Source organism: Scyliorhinus canicula, chromosome 2 (assembly GCF_902713615.1).
Source record: "Scyliorhinus canicula chromosome 2, sScyCan1.1, whole genome shotgun sequence".
Classification (NCBI taxonomy): domain Eukaryota; kingdom Metazoa; phylum Chordata; class Chondrichthyes; order Carcharhiniformes; family Scyliorhinidae; genus Scyliorhinus; species Scyliorhinus canicula.
Genome location: NC_052147.1, coordinates 151,958,401 through 151,974,422, shown reverse-complemented (window position 1 = coordinate 151,974,422; position 16,022 = coordinate 151,958,401). Strand labels below are relative to the sequence as shown.

Below are 16,022 nucleotides of genomic sequence, written 5' to 3'. Positions count from 1 at the left end.
ATTGATAATAGTTATTTCTTGAAAAGGGGGTGGGGGTTTGTCCAGTAAGTTGCCAAATCATATTAGACCTATGAAACCTGCAGTCTCTACTAGTTAAAAGGACAAATGTACCAGGGAAATGGGAACATCACTACCTCTAAACTTCATGCCAAATCACATACCATCAGAACTTGGACATATGTCATGGTTAACATATGAATTAGGAGGAGTAGGTCATTCAGGCCCTCAAGCCTGCTCCGCCATTCTATAAGATCATTGTTCTTTTATAGTCGCTGGACCAAAATTCTGAAACGCCATACCTAACAGCACTGAGAATCCTATATCACATTGACTATAAAGGTGCACGGTGACAGGTTTATGACCACCTTCTGATGGGAAATTAGGAATGGACAATAAATGCTCACCTTGCTAGCAGTGCACATATCCTAAAGATTTTTTATTTTAAACAGTCATACAAAAGAATAATACCACAGATGCTGGAAATCTGAAATTAAATTGGAAAATATTGGAAATACTCAACAGGACAGGCAGCCTCTGTGGAGTGAAAACCAGAGCTCGTGTTTCAGGTCTATGAGCTTATAAACTATGTTAGCTCGATGCCGCCAGACCTGCCAAGTATCCACATAATTTTCTGCTTTCGCTCTCAAAATGGCCACTGGTTGGAGCCATCTCAATTAGAGGACAGCAGCAGTTCCAAACACTGGTCTCAAATCCTTGAATTAGGAGGTATGACAGAAATCAGATTTTAAGTTAGCTATGAGGTAGATAGGGGGTTTAACTAAGAAATCATTGGGAGTAATTGACTGAATCATATTTCGAGAAGCTGACTAACTGGGAATTAATCAGAGAAGACTTAAAATATTTATATTTTGCAAGTTGTTCGAGACTGGCCAGAATCCAAGGCCAGTGACAAAAGATTTCATTGTAGGCAGATGCCTACCCAGGCCTGGACAGATCCATTTCCATGGTAACAGGCAGTCATGGTCATAATGACTTTTCCAGAACTGTATTAATCTAATTAATGTTAGAGGCATAATTGGCAAGCCAGGCTATGGAAAAATTACAAAATCACACCCAAATCCTTTATCTCTTAAATTGACGGACAGACAATTTGGCCGAATCGAGTGAATTGTAAATTAGTTAAAGCCAATCACAGCTGTAAAGAGGGCAAACTTTAAGATAGTAATCTCGTTAAAAGATTAATTGTCGGGATGAGAAATCACTTTTTTTTCTGGATACACGATAACCTTTTTTCTGAAACCTTTCTGTTTGCTTCGCAAAATGGCCATTTTCTTTGGTTTAAATCTCACAGTCATTTTTGATACTGATTCGAAGAAATTACCAAGAAATATAATTGTATTTTGAATCTAACTACTGTGTTTGCTAAAGAAAATCGATCTGACTAGCTTGCTGCAGGGCTAGTTGGAACTTTCTAAAATTTTGTATTGAAATCGAATCTCCTGTAGACACTAAAACGCTGACGAATAAAGTTTCAAATAACTTTGCCAAATAGTTCAGTCTGGAATCTCTGTTATTTGTTATTTGGGAGCTAAGAGGGGATAATGGATATCAGGGTTCCGAATAGTCACAGAGATCCATCAATTGGCGTAGTCGGCATGTCAACCAAGGTTTCCATTCCTCATCACTCCTGTGAATTCTGCTGGAGCGAGCGCATGTTAGAGGAGACATCCACTGAATGTTTTACAAGTTGTGAAGCCACAGCGATAACTACCTGCCTTTCATCGATGAAGTCTGGCTACCTAATATGCGGGATATCAGAGGACAGCCAGTGCCTATGGAATCAATGGCTCGTGAAGAAAAGGTAGTGGGTAAGGACAAAATCTTCTTAAAAAACCACAACATTCCAAGATAATAAGCTTTATATGTAATTTACCTTTGGTGTGTAATGCAGAAGCAGTTTACTTGTGAGGTCTGCAAGCTCCGACTCCTGAGGTTTCAATGGAGAAATGCAGTTTGGGCCTGTTACCAAGAAAATACCACAATTTCACATGTGTAATCATTCGAGAAGTTCATATCCAACATTTAGCAGCAACATCTTGTCAGAAAATAAACTATAATACATTACCAAGCACTGATTCAATCACACAGCCGTTAGGTCTGAAATGTAACCGATACCAAGCAAACATCCGTACCCATGGGTGATGCTGAAGAGATATTAGTTGGTTATTAACCATTATTTTCCAGTCCATATAATGTGATGTAGTGCCACAATTTTGGTGCATTTTACATTATAACTGGGGAGGTGGTGGCATAGTGGCATTGTCACTGGATCAGTAAGCCAGGGTAACGCTCTGGGGAGCCGGGTTCAAATCCCACCATGGCAGATGATGAAATTTGAATTCAAATTTTATAAATGACAGGTCCAAAGATGACCATGAAACCATTGACGATTGTGTAAAAGCCCATCTGCTTCACTAATGTCCTTTAGGGAAGGAAATCAGCCGTCCTTACCTGGTCTGACCTACATGTGACTCCAGAGCCACAGCAATGTGATTGACTCTAAACAGCCCCTCAGTTCAAGAGAAATTAGGGATGGACAACACATCCTGGCCTTGCCAGCGAAGCCCAAATCCCATGAAAGTATAAAGGAAAAAACCCAACAGCAAGAATGGAAATTCACTGTCAGAACAAGGCTTTTTCTTTCATCTGCACACAGCATGTCGTAAGATTTGGGAATGTGAATCAGAAGTGTATCAAATGCAGAAACTACTGAAAAGGCTGTCTATTCTAAATTCCATTGAGTTCTCCTGCTTGAACTCTGCCTACTGGACACCACTCCCTCGCTGAGAATGTTGGAAGATAACCTGCCTTTCTGATGTTGGTTCTAATCCAGCTGCTGTGGTGTTGAAAAGAGTTTCAGACAACACTTGACATCTGGAGCAGCTTAAACCGGCTGCGTTGCTGCTCTTAAAAAAATCAGATTGTTTTATGTGTAAGGTCTGCATGTCAACTGATTAAACTAATGCTACTAAAATGGCATGTAGGATCCTAGGCTGTAGAAACAGAGGCATAGAGTGCAAAGCAAACAGTTGTCTATAAAACCGATTTACCAGGATTTACCAGGATGTTGCCTGGTATGGAGGAAAGATCTTATGAGGAAAGGCTGAGGGACTTGAGGCTGTTTTGGTCAGAGAGAAGGTTAAGAGGTGACTTAATAGAGGCATACAAGAATGCTCGTAGTATTCGGAATAAAGTAAATGAGTTGGTGGCACAAATCATCGTAAATGACTATGATTTAGTGGCTATTACTGAAACATGGTTAAAGGATGGTCACGACTGGGAGTTAAATATCCGAGGGTATCAAACTATTCGGAAGGACAGAGTGGATGGTAAGGGAGGTGGTGTTGCTCTGTTATTTAAGGATGACATCCGGGCAATAGTAAGGGATGACATCGGTGCTATGGAGGATAAGGTTGAATCCATTTGGGTGGAAATCAGGAATAGTAAAGCGAAAAAGTCACTGATAGGAGTAGTCTATCGGCCACCAAATAGTAACGAGATGGTGGGGCAGGCAATAAACAAAGAAATAACTGATGCATGTAGAAATGGTACAGCAGTTATCATGGGGGATTTTAATCTACATGTCGATTGGTTTAACCAGGTCGGTCAAGGCAACCGTGAGGAGAAGTTTATAGAATGTATCCGCGATAGTTTCCTAGAACAGTATGTAATGGAACCTACGAGGGAACAAGCGGTCCTAGATCTTGTCCTGTGTAATGAGACAGGATTGATTCATGATCTCATAGTTAGGGATCCTCTCGGAAGGAGCGATCACAATATGGTGGAATTTAAAATACAGATGGCGGGTGAGAAAGTAAAATCAAATACTAGTGTTTTGTGTTTAAACAAAGGAGATTACAAGGGGATGAGAGAAGAACTAGCTAAGGTAGACTGGGAGCTAAGACTTTATGGTGGAACAGTTGAGGAACAGTGGAGAACGTTCCAAGCGATTTTTCACAGTGCTCAGCAAAGGTTTATACCAACAAAAAGGAAGGACGGAAGAAAGAGGGAAAATCGACCGTGGATATCTAAGGAAATAAGGGAGAGTATCAAATTGAAGGAAAAAGCATATAAAGTGGCAAAGATTGCTGGGAGATTAGAGGACTGGGAAATCTTTAGGGGGCAACAGAAAGCTACTAAAAAAGCTACAAAGAAGAGTAAGATAGAGTATGAGAGTAAACTTGCTCAGAATATAAAAACAGACAGTAAAAGTTTTTACAAATATATAAGACAAAAAAGAGTGGCTAAGGTAAATATTGGTCCTTTAGAGGATGAGAAGGGAGTTTTAATAATGGGAAATGAGGAAATGACTGAGGAACTGAACAGGTTTTTTGGGTCGGTCTTCACAGTGGAAGACACAAATAACATGCCAGCGACTGATAGAAATGAGGCTATGACAGGTGAGGACCTTGAGAGGATTGTTATCACGAAGGAGGGAGTGATGGGCAAGCTAATGGGGCTAAAGGTAGACAAGTCTCCTGGCCCTGATGGAATGCATCCCAGTATGCTAAAAGAGATGGCTAGGGAAATTGCAGATACACTAGTGATAATTTACCGAAATTCACTAGACTCTGGGGTGGTCCCGGTGGATTGGAAATTAGCAAACGTGACGCCATTGTTTAAAAAAGGAGGTAGGCAGAAAGCAGGAAATTATAGGCCAGTGAGCTTAACTTCGGTAATAGGGAAGATGCTGGAATCTATCATCAAGGAAGAAATAGCAAGGCATCTGGATAGAAATTGTCCCATTGGGCAGACGCAGCATGGGTTCGTAAAAGGCAGGTCATGCCTAACTAATTTAGTGGAATTTTTTGAGGACATTACCAGTGCAGTAGATAACGGGGAGCCGATGGATGTGGTATATCTGGATTTCCAGAAAGCCTTTGACAAGGTGCCACACAAAGGTTGCTGCATAAGATAAAGATGCATGGCATTAAGGGTAAAGTAGTAGCATGGATAGAGGATTGGTTAATTAATAGAAAGCAAAGAGTTGGGATAAATGGGTGTTTCTCTGGTTGGCAATCAGTAGCTAGTGGTGTCCCTCAGGGATCCGTGTCCGGCCCATAACTGTTCACAATTTACATAGATGATTTGGAGTTGGGGACCAAGGGCAATGTGTCCAAGTTTGCAGATGACACTAAGATGAGTGGTAAAGCGAAATGTGCAGAGGATACTGGAAGTCTGCAGAGGGATTTGGATAGGTTAAGTGAATGGGCTCAGGTCTGGCAGATGGAATACAATGTTGACAAATGTGAGGTTATCCATTTTGGTAGGAATAACAGCAAACGGGATTATTATTTAAACAATAAAATATTAAAGCATGCCGCTGTTCAAAGAGACTTGGGTGTGCTAGTGCATGAGTCACAGAAGGTTGGTTTACAAGTGCAACCGGGGTAATGAGAAGAAGGGTTTTTATGCAACAAATATTTGTGATATGGAAAACTTTGTGGTGGGAGCATGTTCAACAATATCTCGCAAAAGAGAATGGGACATATATTGAAATGGGAATATTTACAAGGCTATGGCCAAAGAGTTGGGGAGTGCAACAGTTATGAAAGCGTTTTTCGGTCTCGTCCCCACAATCCAAAAATATGCAGATTAAGTGGATTGGCCACGCTAAATTGCCGCTTAAATTGGAAAAAAAAAATGAATTGGATATTCTAAATTTATAATTTTTTTAAACATTAAAGCTTTTACAAAAACCTGGCACAGGCACCCTGAGCCAAATGAGCCCTTCTGTGCTCAAGATTCCATAATGTGATATCTGAAATAACTGTAAATTAATTTGAAAAATATAACTCAGATACATGCAGTCCTGGGGCCAACGTAACACGGTGACAAGAGTGGCTGCGTTTAATCATTAGTTGGGAAGCTGCTGCTCACCTGAAAGATACAGAGCCTTCACTTGAGAGGATTGTAGTGCATCATGAAAGACTAGAACAGAACCCAGTTGCCCCTCCAGGGAAGTTGGGGAACCCCACTCACTATCCTGAGTGCCGGCCGAAATGAGTTTCGTCACTGATTCTGGCTTGCCCGAAAGTCCACTCCAGGTTGACGAGGAAAGAATTGCACTCAGAGATGCACGTCCAGAGGAGATGGACAATGAGAATGGAGGATCCGGGATTTGCGATGGCGGTGGAGTAGTGGTCCTCTGACCAGCCGATCCAATACAACACGAGGTAAAAGGCTGAGGTGGGGAGGAAATGTTTAATAAGGTTTCAGTGATATAAATATAAAGATAGAATTACAAAAGCTGTTGCCCTGAACTGGAAATTTAATCAACTTCACATCTAATTTCCACCATTCTGCTGCCACATTCTCCATCTCTGACTCTGCACTTCACTTCGAGTTTTCTACCTAGGGTGACATGTCAATATAGTAACGATGAAATGCTGCGCAGCTAGAGGTGCTGTCTTTTCAGATGAGACATCAAACTGAGCCTCAATATGCTCACTCAGTTGGACGTAACAGATGTTATCCCCCTCCCCACTTCAAAGAGCTGCAGGGGTTCTCCGCAATTCCATGTCCAATATTTATCCTTCAATCTAAGTCACAAACAGATGATCTTATAATGCTCCTGCTCTTAGTGGAAATTTACTGCGTGCAAAAGTAGCTGTTACATTTCCTCAGCTACAGTGACAACTACACTCAGAAGAACTTCATTGACTGTAAAATGCTTCGGGTCATCCGGAGGTCGTGAAAGGCACTACTGGAATGCATATGGTAAAAATTCCAAAATATGTGAGAGCATAACATTCAGATTTAGGTGGTTGGTGAACATGTATGGTGTTATTGATCATAAGTACAAACTGGTAACCAACAACCTCTGGAAACAGTGGCTAGTGTGACCAGTGCAAGTAGTAAATGGTTTATCATGCTGGGGGTAATTCATGTGAAATAATGTGAGGGTACGCTCACAACCTGCAAAATATTTCCTTCACTTGTCACAGACTTCAATCATTTATTCAATGTAAAAATTGGGTGTTTCCTTTCATACACTGTATAACACCTGCCACACCCCATTCACAGCTCACTGTACATCCTCTGCAGTGACCAAGATGTCTTCCCTATTCTCTATGTCCTACCGAAAACCCTCTGGTCTACTCACTACTTTTGAAATATAAGCTTACTGTGGCTGAAAAAGAAAAGGAAAATAAGACAACACAATCAGTTATAAAGCCTTACCTCATTCATAGTGGGAAATTTGAGGGGTGCAGAGAGTTTCTGCTGACCATTTACATAGATGTACACCAGACTCTGACCAAAGGGACGTTTTGCTGGGACATGTACCACAGCTATACTATGCTGTTAACAGAAACAATCACAGTTCAGTTTAACAGTTCAAGTACTCTGGTCATTTGCAGTCATCTAAAGTATGTTGACCCTTGAGCACATATCCAAATACTTGTTCCCAACAATTAAGGGCACACATGAAGTTGTTACATTTTAGGTTGCATGCCTTTATATACAGTATGGGCAGCCTAGTTCTAGACCCCAAGAACAACATCTTCTTTTGACCACCAGGGTGAGATAAATGATTGTTTTCTGACACCACAGTCTCACCTTCGCATGGCTCCAATAAGGAATTCAACGGAAATGGAGGATTAGAATCTGTGCCTTTACACTACATGAACCATCTTAATGCTCCAATGGAGAGTTGGATGGCCAAGTTAGAACAACTAAACCACACACATGTAAATCTAATTTTCAACATAGTTTGCCTATGGATCCAGAATATTAATTATTATAAGTAGGTAGAAAGGTTTCATAATGATTTACATTCAGACTTCTCTTGGTTCCAGCTAAAGTGCAGCTGAAGTAGTACCAATCCAGCCTTCCATCGTCCATTTAGTTGGTGCCATTGATGGATAGGATGCCAAAGTGACCTCCAATTCAGCTGTTCTACAATAGCTCCCGATGTAGATTGGAAATGAATCTTTGAACCTAACTCAGTGGTAGCACTTCTGCCTCATAATCAGAAGATAATGTTCAAGCCCTACTCCAGAAACTAATAACATGGATTCACTGTTGCTGCGTCAAAAGCTTACAACTCCCTCCCGAACAGCACTGTAGGTGTACCTACTCCTCAAAGATTGCAGCAGTTCAAGAAGGCAGCTCACCACCACCTTTTCAAGGACAATTAAGGATGGGCAATAAATGCTGGCTGAGCCAGCGAGGCCCACATCCCATAAATTATTTTTTAATAGGCTGACACTCAAGTCCTTTGAATAAGGGGTCTAACCCCCTCCAAGACATATGCAGAAAACCCCACGGCAAAGAAGAGCAGGGAAGGTCTCTCCAGTCATCAATATGTGGGCAGCACGGTAGCACAAGTGGATAGCACTGTGGCTTCACAGGGCCAGGGTCCCAGGTTCGATTCCCCGCTGGGTCACTGTCTGTGCAGAGTCTGCACGTTCTCCCCGTGTCTGCGTGGGTTTCTTCCGGGTGCTCCGGTTTCCTCCCACAGTCCAAAGACTTGCAGGTTAGGTGGATTGACAATGGTAAATTGCCCATAGTGACCAAAAAGGTTAGGAGGGGTTATTGGATTAAGGGGATAGGATGGAAGTGAGGGCTTAAGTGGGTTGGTGCAGACTTGATGGGCCTAATGGCCTCCTTCTGCACTATGTTCTATGTTATATCTCTCTCTCAATCAGTGTTACTAAATAACAAAATTATCTGATGATTATCACATTGCTGTTTGTGGAACTGCACCATTCCCAACACGGCAGCTGCCTTTTCTGCAATTTACACTCCATGAACTACCTTAATGTTCCATTAACAAATACTATTGTGGCTGTGTAGTGTTTAAGGAGGTTGCAAAAGCAAACAGGACAAAATGAAAAGATGCACTATGCAGGTAAGTGTGACAATTGAAAGTGAACATGAATCTCAGAGGTTTGTCTTTTCCTTTCAACACTGCTGAAGCTGGAGAACATACAGCAGCTGAGCTCAGGTTTCAGTAAATGAGGGGTTAATGCAGCAAAATATATCCCAACACCAGGTCTTTCAGTTGTTGCTCTTACCCAGAGGGAGTCACAGAAGCAGTGGTCAGGCAGCATAACGGTCATGTACTCCTTCTTTGTGCAAACTGCTACGACCAGCCATCCTGCAGAGGTCAGAAAAGCTTCAAACCCTGTCCCACTGGCTGTGAAAAAACTAAAGAGCATGTAGGTTAAGATATTTCGTGTCTTAGTTTAAGAGTGGAAAAATTGCACTATGTTCATTCTTGCAAACAAAAAAGACAAAAACAAAAAAAAGTGTAATATTTGACATGATGCCATAACTTGTAGTTACTTGTAGTCAATCAGAAATCTTTCAAGGATTACAGTTCAATTCAAGATGCTGTTATGGAGTTAAATTCAGAACACAAGGGCGAAACCTGCAGAATGCATAAGTTTTCAGAAATACAGATGAAATGCCAAATGTGAGGGAATTGGTATTTTTCGTATTTCGCTTCAGCATGAGACAGTCCAGCGACATTCATAGTTTTTACGTTGGAAAGGATTCCTTCATCAGAATTCAGTAGAACGGGATGAGTATGGGGCAGTGACAGCTGTCTGAGATCAGGGCCGGAATTCTCCCCTACCCGGCGGGGCAGGGGGTCCTGGCGTGATGGAGTGGCGTCGGGCCGCCCCAAAGGTGCGGAAGTCTCCACACCTCTAGGGGCCAAGCCCTTACCTTGAGGGGCTAGGCCCACGCCGGAGTGGTTCCCTTCCCTCCGACTGGCGTGGAAGGCCTTTGGCGCCACGCCAGCCAGGGCCGAAGGGACGTGCCGGCCGACGGAAGCCGGAGCGTCAGCGCCTGCTGACGTCATCCCCGTGCATGCGCAGGGGAGAGGGTCACTTCCGCCTCCGCCATGGTGAAGGCGGAAGGAAAAGAGTGCCCCCACGGCACAGGCCCGCCCGCCGATCGGCGTGGGGGCAACCCCCAGGGTCAGATCGCCCCGCGCTCCCCCCAGGACCCCGGAGCCAGCCCGCGCTGCCTGCTCCCACCGGTAAGGTAGGTGGTTTGAGCCACGCCGGCGGGAGAGGGGTTGACAGCGGCGGGACTTCGGCCCATTGCGGGCCGGAGAATCGCGCCTGGGGGGGGGGGGGGGGGGGGGGGGGGGGGGGGGGGGGGGGGGGGGGGGGGGGCCGCCGACTGGTGCGGCGCGATTCCCGCCCCCACCGAATCTCTGGTGGCGGAGAATTTGGGACACGGCAGGGGCGGGATTGACGCCAGCCCCCGGCAATTTTCCGACCCGGCCGGGGGGGGGGGGGGGGGTCGGAGAATCCCGCCCCAGGTCTTTAGCATCTAACCAACTCAAAATAGTTAGTGCAGAAATCAGGAGTGGAAACAATGATTCTGATTATATATCTAACTAATTTCAGAGTTTGTTAGCCTGAAACTGGAATTAGCCCAAAACCGGGTTGGAGTTATGCACTTTGTTACTTTCTGTGTTACAAAGAGGAAAGTTCAAAATAAATTGAAAACTATATTCTATTTATTGATATAGTATATGCAAATTAACACACTGATTATTTACAATTGATCTAATCTGGAAAAATATCTGCCTTCAGGAAGATACGGCACACATTTGAAGGTGATTACATTACCTAATTTCCTATACAACTGGTTTATTCGTCAAATCACCAGATCACGTTTGCTTACATATTGAGCAATAAAGGCAAACTCCTGGTCACAGGGGATGCAGAGACTGCCAATGGGAGAGCTTAGCACACTGAATACAACAGGAAGGATAATTACAGAGCCCATATTTATAACACTCAGCTTATTTAGCAATATCCCACATAAAAACAAAATCACATGCATTCTTCACTTCAGTTCAAAATCCGATTCAAGCAAGTTTGGAATGACCACAAATAATTCAGTGTGCACAGCTAGGCATTTTTCACAGTCGCAAAATTTCACACATGCTGTCAGAATAACGTGGAGGTTTTGTAGCGTCCCTATCTCTGAGTTAGAAGCTTCAGATTAGAGTCTCACCCCAGGATCTGATAGCCGAGGAAAACACATTCATAATGCAGGCAGCAGGCTGTAAAACCTATAAAATCCTTCCAATGCACCAATGGCAGGCAGTAAGAGTGGGAGAGGGGTCTGGTCAGCCATGCTTGATGTGGAGCGGCACTCCTCAAACTATATGCTTCCGGTGACAGGTTAGCGGCCTGTTCCAGGAAATTCTGCCTTGTCCACCACTAGGTGCGAGGAAGAGAATCAACTCAGGAAGAAGAGGGGGTCATTTAGCCACTCAAGCTTGACCCACTATTCAATGACATAATGACTGATCTGCAACCCAACCTACAAGGCACTCTTCCCTCATTTCTCCTACACCTTTAAATAACAAGAACCTATCAAGCTCAAGTGTTAAAATTAACAGTTGACCTAACATCATCAACTGCCATTTGCTGAAGAGAGTTCCAAGCCTTTACCATTCTGTGTGTACAAGTGTTTCCTAATTTCTTGAAAGCTCTGGGCACTAATTTATAGACCACGTCCCAAGCCCGACCTTCCCCAGCCAGAATTGTTTTTCCTGTCCCATCTGCTCCCCTTACTTAATTTCTTGAAAACTCCTATCAAACCAGCCCAATAACCTTCTAAACAACAGGGAACATACCCCTAGCTTGTATGATCTATACCAGGAATATACACCTCATTTTTATGATCTATTGCTGCATTTCAATAAAAATCTAGTGGTAGTGTTTTCAGACAGTAAATCTAATTTTTTTTTTTAAATTATCTTTTCTTAAGTTACATACTGCAAATAAATGAAATCAAAAGCAAAGTATTTAAGAATAAAGTTGTCTGGGCTGGCATTTATTGCTCATCCCTAATTAAGACCATAAGAAACAGGAACAGGAGTAGGCCATTCGGCCCCTCGAGCCTGCTCCGCCATTCAATAGGATGATGTCTGATCCAACATTCCTCTTCTCCACTTTCCTGCCCTTTCCCCTTGATTCCCTTACTGAGTTCAGCTCTGCAGTGCTGAAAAAAAATTCTAAGTGTGGGCTAAACCGGTGAAAAACTCCCCAGGGCCAAAAGAAACTACTAAGTGTCATTGAATAGCGTTGGGAAACTCTCCAGCAGAGACGGTGGAAACGGCCTTTTAAACCCGCCACAAAAGAACTTAGAAATATTTCCATTAAATTCTGCCCCATATCTTTCAATCAAATCACCTCTTAATCTTCTAAATTCCAATGAGTAGGGTCCCAACCTGTTTAACCTTTGCTCATAAGACAACCCCTCCTAGTGAATCTTCTTTGAACCACCTCCAATGAAATATCTTCTCTTCAATAAGGGAACCAAAACTGCTCACAGTACTCCAGATGTGATCTCACTAATATCTTCTACAGTTGCAGCAAGACTTCCCTACTTTTATACTCCAACCACTTTGAAATAAGGGCCAACGTTCCACTAGCCTTCCTAATTACCTGCTGCACCTGTGTGCTAGCTTTCTGTGTTTCATGCACAAGTATCCCTAAGTGCCTTTGTGTTGCAGCTTTCTGCAATTTTTCTCCATTTAAATACTACTTTGCTCCCCACCCCCTTCCAAAATGAACAACATCACATTTTTCCACATTATACTCCTTTTGCCAACTTTTTACCAAACTATCAATATCTCTTTGCAAACTGTTTGTATCCCTGTCACAACTTGCCTTTCCATATATTTTGGGTCGTCAGCAAATCTGGCCAGTGCATTCGCTTCCTTCCTTCAAGTCATTAGTATGTATTGAAAACAGTTGGGGTCCCACCACTGAACCCCACTGGTGACTGACCACCAAAGTGCAAAAGAACCCCTTATCCCCACATGCTGTTTCCTGCCCAATTAGCCAATTCTCTATCCAAGTCAACATACAGCCTCATATACCATAGGCTCTTACCTTATGACTTAACCTTTTGTGAGATGTCTTGTTGAATGACTTCTGGAAGTCTAAATACAACACTTCTACTGGTTCCCTTCTATCCACTCAGCTGCTCCTCACCAGATTCACTCTCAGTGACCTCTGGTGCTCTGCACACAAGTCCCTCTTTCCCTTTGTGCTCCAAATTTCATAAGACCTTACTTTTATTTTAAAGAGCAGAAGTACTCACCCATCCTACTCACCAATAGAGAAAAGGAACTGATCACCTCCTCCCTCTTTCATCCGACTCCCTGTTTCACCAAACTCCTGCTACACTCGAATGCAACAAGGCAATACTGAAGGAGCCATCCTTTTAAGCCCCTAATTCAAGACTTTTGAAACTAGATTAAGCCAGTTGTTTAATTTACTAGCTTCAGCTAAGAGTCTGTAAACTCCTGTTTCAAAGCTGCAATTAAACTTCGCCCAGTCAAAAGAGCAACTTTTAATTAATTTCTAAATTAAAGAAACGACTTTAATTTGAAATTTAGATTGTTCCTTAAAACTTACCCCTTGAGACCCTCTGTTTCACCAAAGTGCAACTGTACTCCCATGCAACAAGGAAACACTCCAGAGCAAAATTGAGAGGGCATTTAAGAGTCAACCACATTGCTTTTGATCTGGAGTCAGATGGAAGCAATGTCGGTAAGAATGGCAGATTTCCTTTCTTAAAGGACATTTGTGGTTTTTTTTACAATAAGTGACAATGGTTTGATGGCTTTTAATTATAGATTTTTATTGAATTCAAATTTCACCATCTGCCATTGTTGGATTTGAACCTGGGTCCCCAGAGCATTACCCTGAGTCGGGATGCTACCCACTGCACCACAAGACCTCCCTTCTCTGTCGGATCACCTCAGTGAATTACTGACTTTCAATTCAGCTCCTGCATATAGAACTGACTATTTTCCCAATTCAGCACCTTGAGGCTACGATTTACTGGGTAGAGTAAATTCCTGCTCAGTACCAGACATCATCTGAATTTCACACACAAATTCCTAGTTCAGTACCAGACTGCTTTATACAGAATACGTTAAATCCCACTGGCCAAATTGTTTCTCTTGTATATAAAAATACATTTTACACAGTGCTCTCAAGCCTCGCTTCACGATGGGAAGAGCTTTGCACAGTCTTTATCAATAAAACCCACATATAGTACACAATTTTCAGCACTGGAGGAAACTACTTGCACTATATTAATGGAACAAGCATTCAGACTCAAGCCTATGGTCGGAGTTTCCTTTTGCTTCCAAACACAATACACAGAAATATCACTCCCAAAAAGCTATTTTAAAACTAAACACCATTTAATAAACCCATTTGAACTTAATTTAAAGACGAAAATAGCCTACAAAGTACAGAATCAAATGAGTAAGAATACGCCACGATAGTACAATCTCTGGTTAAACAGCTTATACTAAAACATCCTGGAGCCGGGCTGGCTGATAAGCAAATTAATGATGGGTGCAATATGATCGCTGGTTGAATTTTCAGGACCAACATGAGAACCCGTAACATTCTGGTGAACATTGATTTCTGACCAGTTTTCTTTCGAAAAAGAGATATCTTTCCAATTAAAACCCTACCCCTAACCAGTATTCACAAGGACCTGGGTGTCATTTACAGGAGTCACAGAAACTTGACAAGCAGTGAAAAGTAAATGGTATGTTAGCATTTATTACAAGGGAATTATTTTGAGAAGAGATAGCTTTCTAGTTTAAATACTCTAATCCTACCCCTATCCACCCACCACATGAATGTGAATGAAAGGTCCACTCCAAGCTGTGTAAATACAGAGCTGTCGTTAAGAGCAATGACATTTTACTGCAATTGCATAGGAACTTGGTGAGAACATACTTTAAATTACTGCATACAGTAAAGTTAGAGTGGAATAGAGTATTCTAACTGGGATTCTGTGTAAAAGAAGCCTTGATTCAGTTCTTTTAAGAAAATTAGGCAGAAATGTCATTGAAACAAAAGTCTGTGGTTCATAACTGCTGTCTTCAACAACTGGGTCTCTCAATTGGGTTTCCAACTCTGGCTGGCCATATTCTTGGAAATGTCATCAAGGGGATGCAGTGACTTTGCAGTATTGTCACTAGTGTGGCCGAATGACCACCTAAAATGGTGTCCTGCATAGGATGCTGGGAGAATTGGTCAAGACAAGCAGGCTTCAGTTTAAATAAACATTGATGAGCAAGCTGCAGCCGAGACATCACTTTACACAGGAAAAAATGAAATGAAATGAAAATCGCTTATTGTCACGAGTAGGCTTCAATGAAGTTACTGTGAAAAGCCCCTAGTTTTACCCGGGAGGTGAATCCTGTTCCAAGCCCGAACCGCTCCAGTGCCTCCATGAGGTATTTCCATTCGACTCTGTCGAAGGCCTTTTCTGCGTCGAGGGAGACAATCACCTCTGGTGTTCTCTCCCCAGAGGGGGTCATTATCATGTTCAGCAGGCGCCTGATATTCGAGGTAAGCTGTCTACCTTCTGGTCTTCTGCGACCACCTCTGACACGCAGTCTTCTAGCCTTTTGGCTCGAATGTTGGCCAGTGTTTTGGCATCTGCGTTCAGCAGTGAGATGGTCTGTATGACCCACATTCCATTGGGTCTTTACCTTCCTTAGGTATCAGCGAGATTGAGGCCTGTGCTAGCGTGGGTGGCAGTGTGCCCTTGGACAGTGAGTATGTGAACATCTCCCGCAGATGCGGGGCCAATGCTGTCGAGAATCTTTTGTAGAAGTCCGCCGGGAATCTGTCTGGTCCTGGTGCCTTCCCCGCCTGCATGGAGCTTATGCTATCATGATCTCTCCCAGTGCTAGTGATGCTTCCAGGCCCTGTTTTCTGCCCTCCCCCATGACTGGTATGTCCAGTCCATCAAGGAACCGTTTCATCCCGGACTCCCCCGTTGGGGGCTCTGAGGTGTACAGCCCTTGATAAAAGGCCCTGAATGCATTGTTGATCTTTTCTGGCTGTTTGCAATGCGCCTCTAGTATCCCTGATTTGTGCAATTTCTCTGGTGGCTGCCTGCTTTCTCAGCTGGTGTGCCAGCAGGCGGCTGGCTTTGTCTCCATGTTTGTATAGAGTCCCATGTGCTTGGCGGAGTTG

At 43.0% G+C, this 16,022-nt stretch overlaps 1 protein-coding gene across 5 annotated transcripts in view; it reads right to left on the bottom strand.

Annotated features, from left to right (window-relative positions):
- Positions 1-16,022, bottom strand: part of nbeal1 (neurobeachin-like 1) — a 355,441-nt gene that overhangs the window by 130,166 nt on the left and 209,253 nt on the right. For all 5 annotated transcript variants that reach the window (XM_038787846.1, XM_038787851.1, XM_038787847.1 and 2 more), the window contains 4 exons: positions 9,042-9,174; positions 7,204-7,323; positions 5,902-6,205; positions 1,895-1,980 (listed from right to left, as the gene is read on the bottom strand). In XM_038787846.1, coding sequence (XP_038643774.1) covers positions 1,895-1,980; positions 5,902-6,205; positions 7,204-7,323; positions 9,042-9,174 — 643 coding nt within the window. The remainder of the gene's footprint in view (positions 1-1,894; positions 1,981-5,901; positions 6,206-7,203; positions 7,324-9,041; positions 9,175-16,022) is intronic.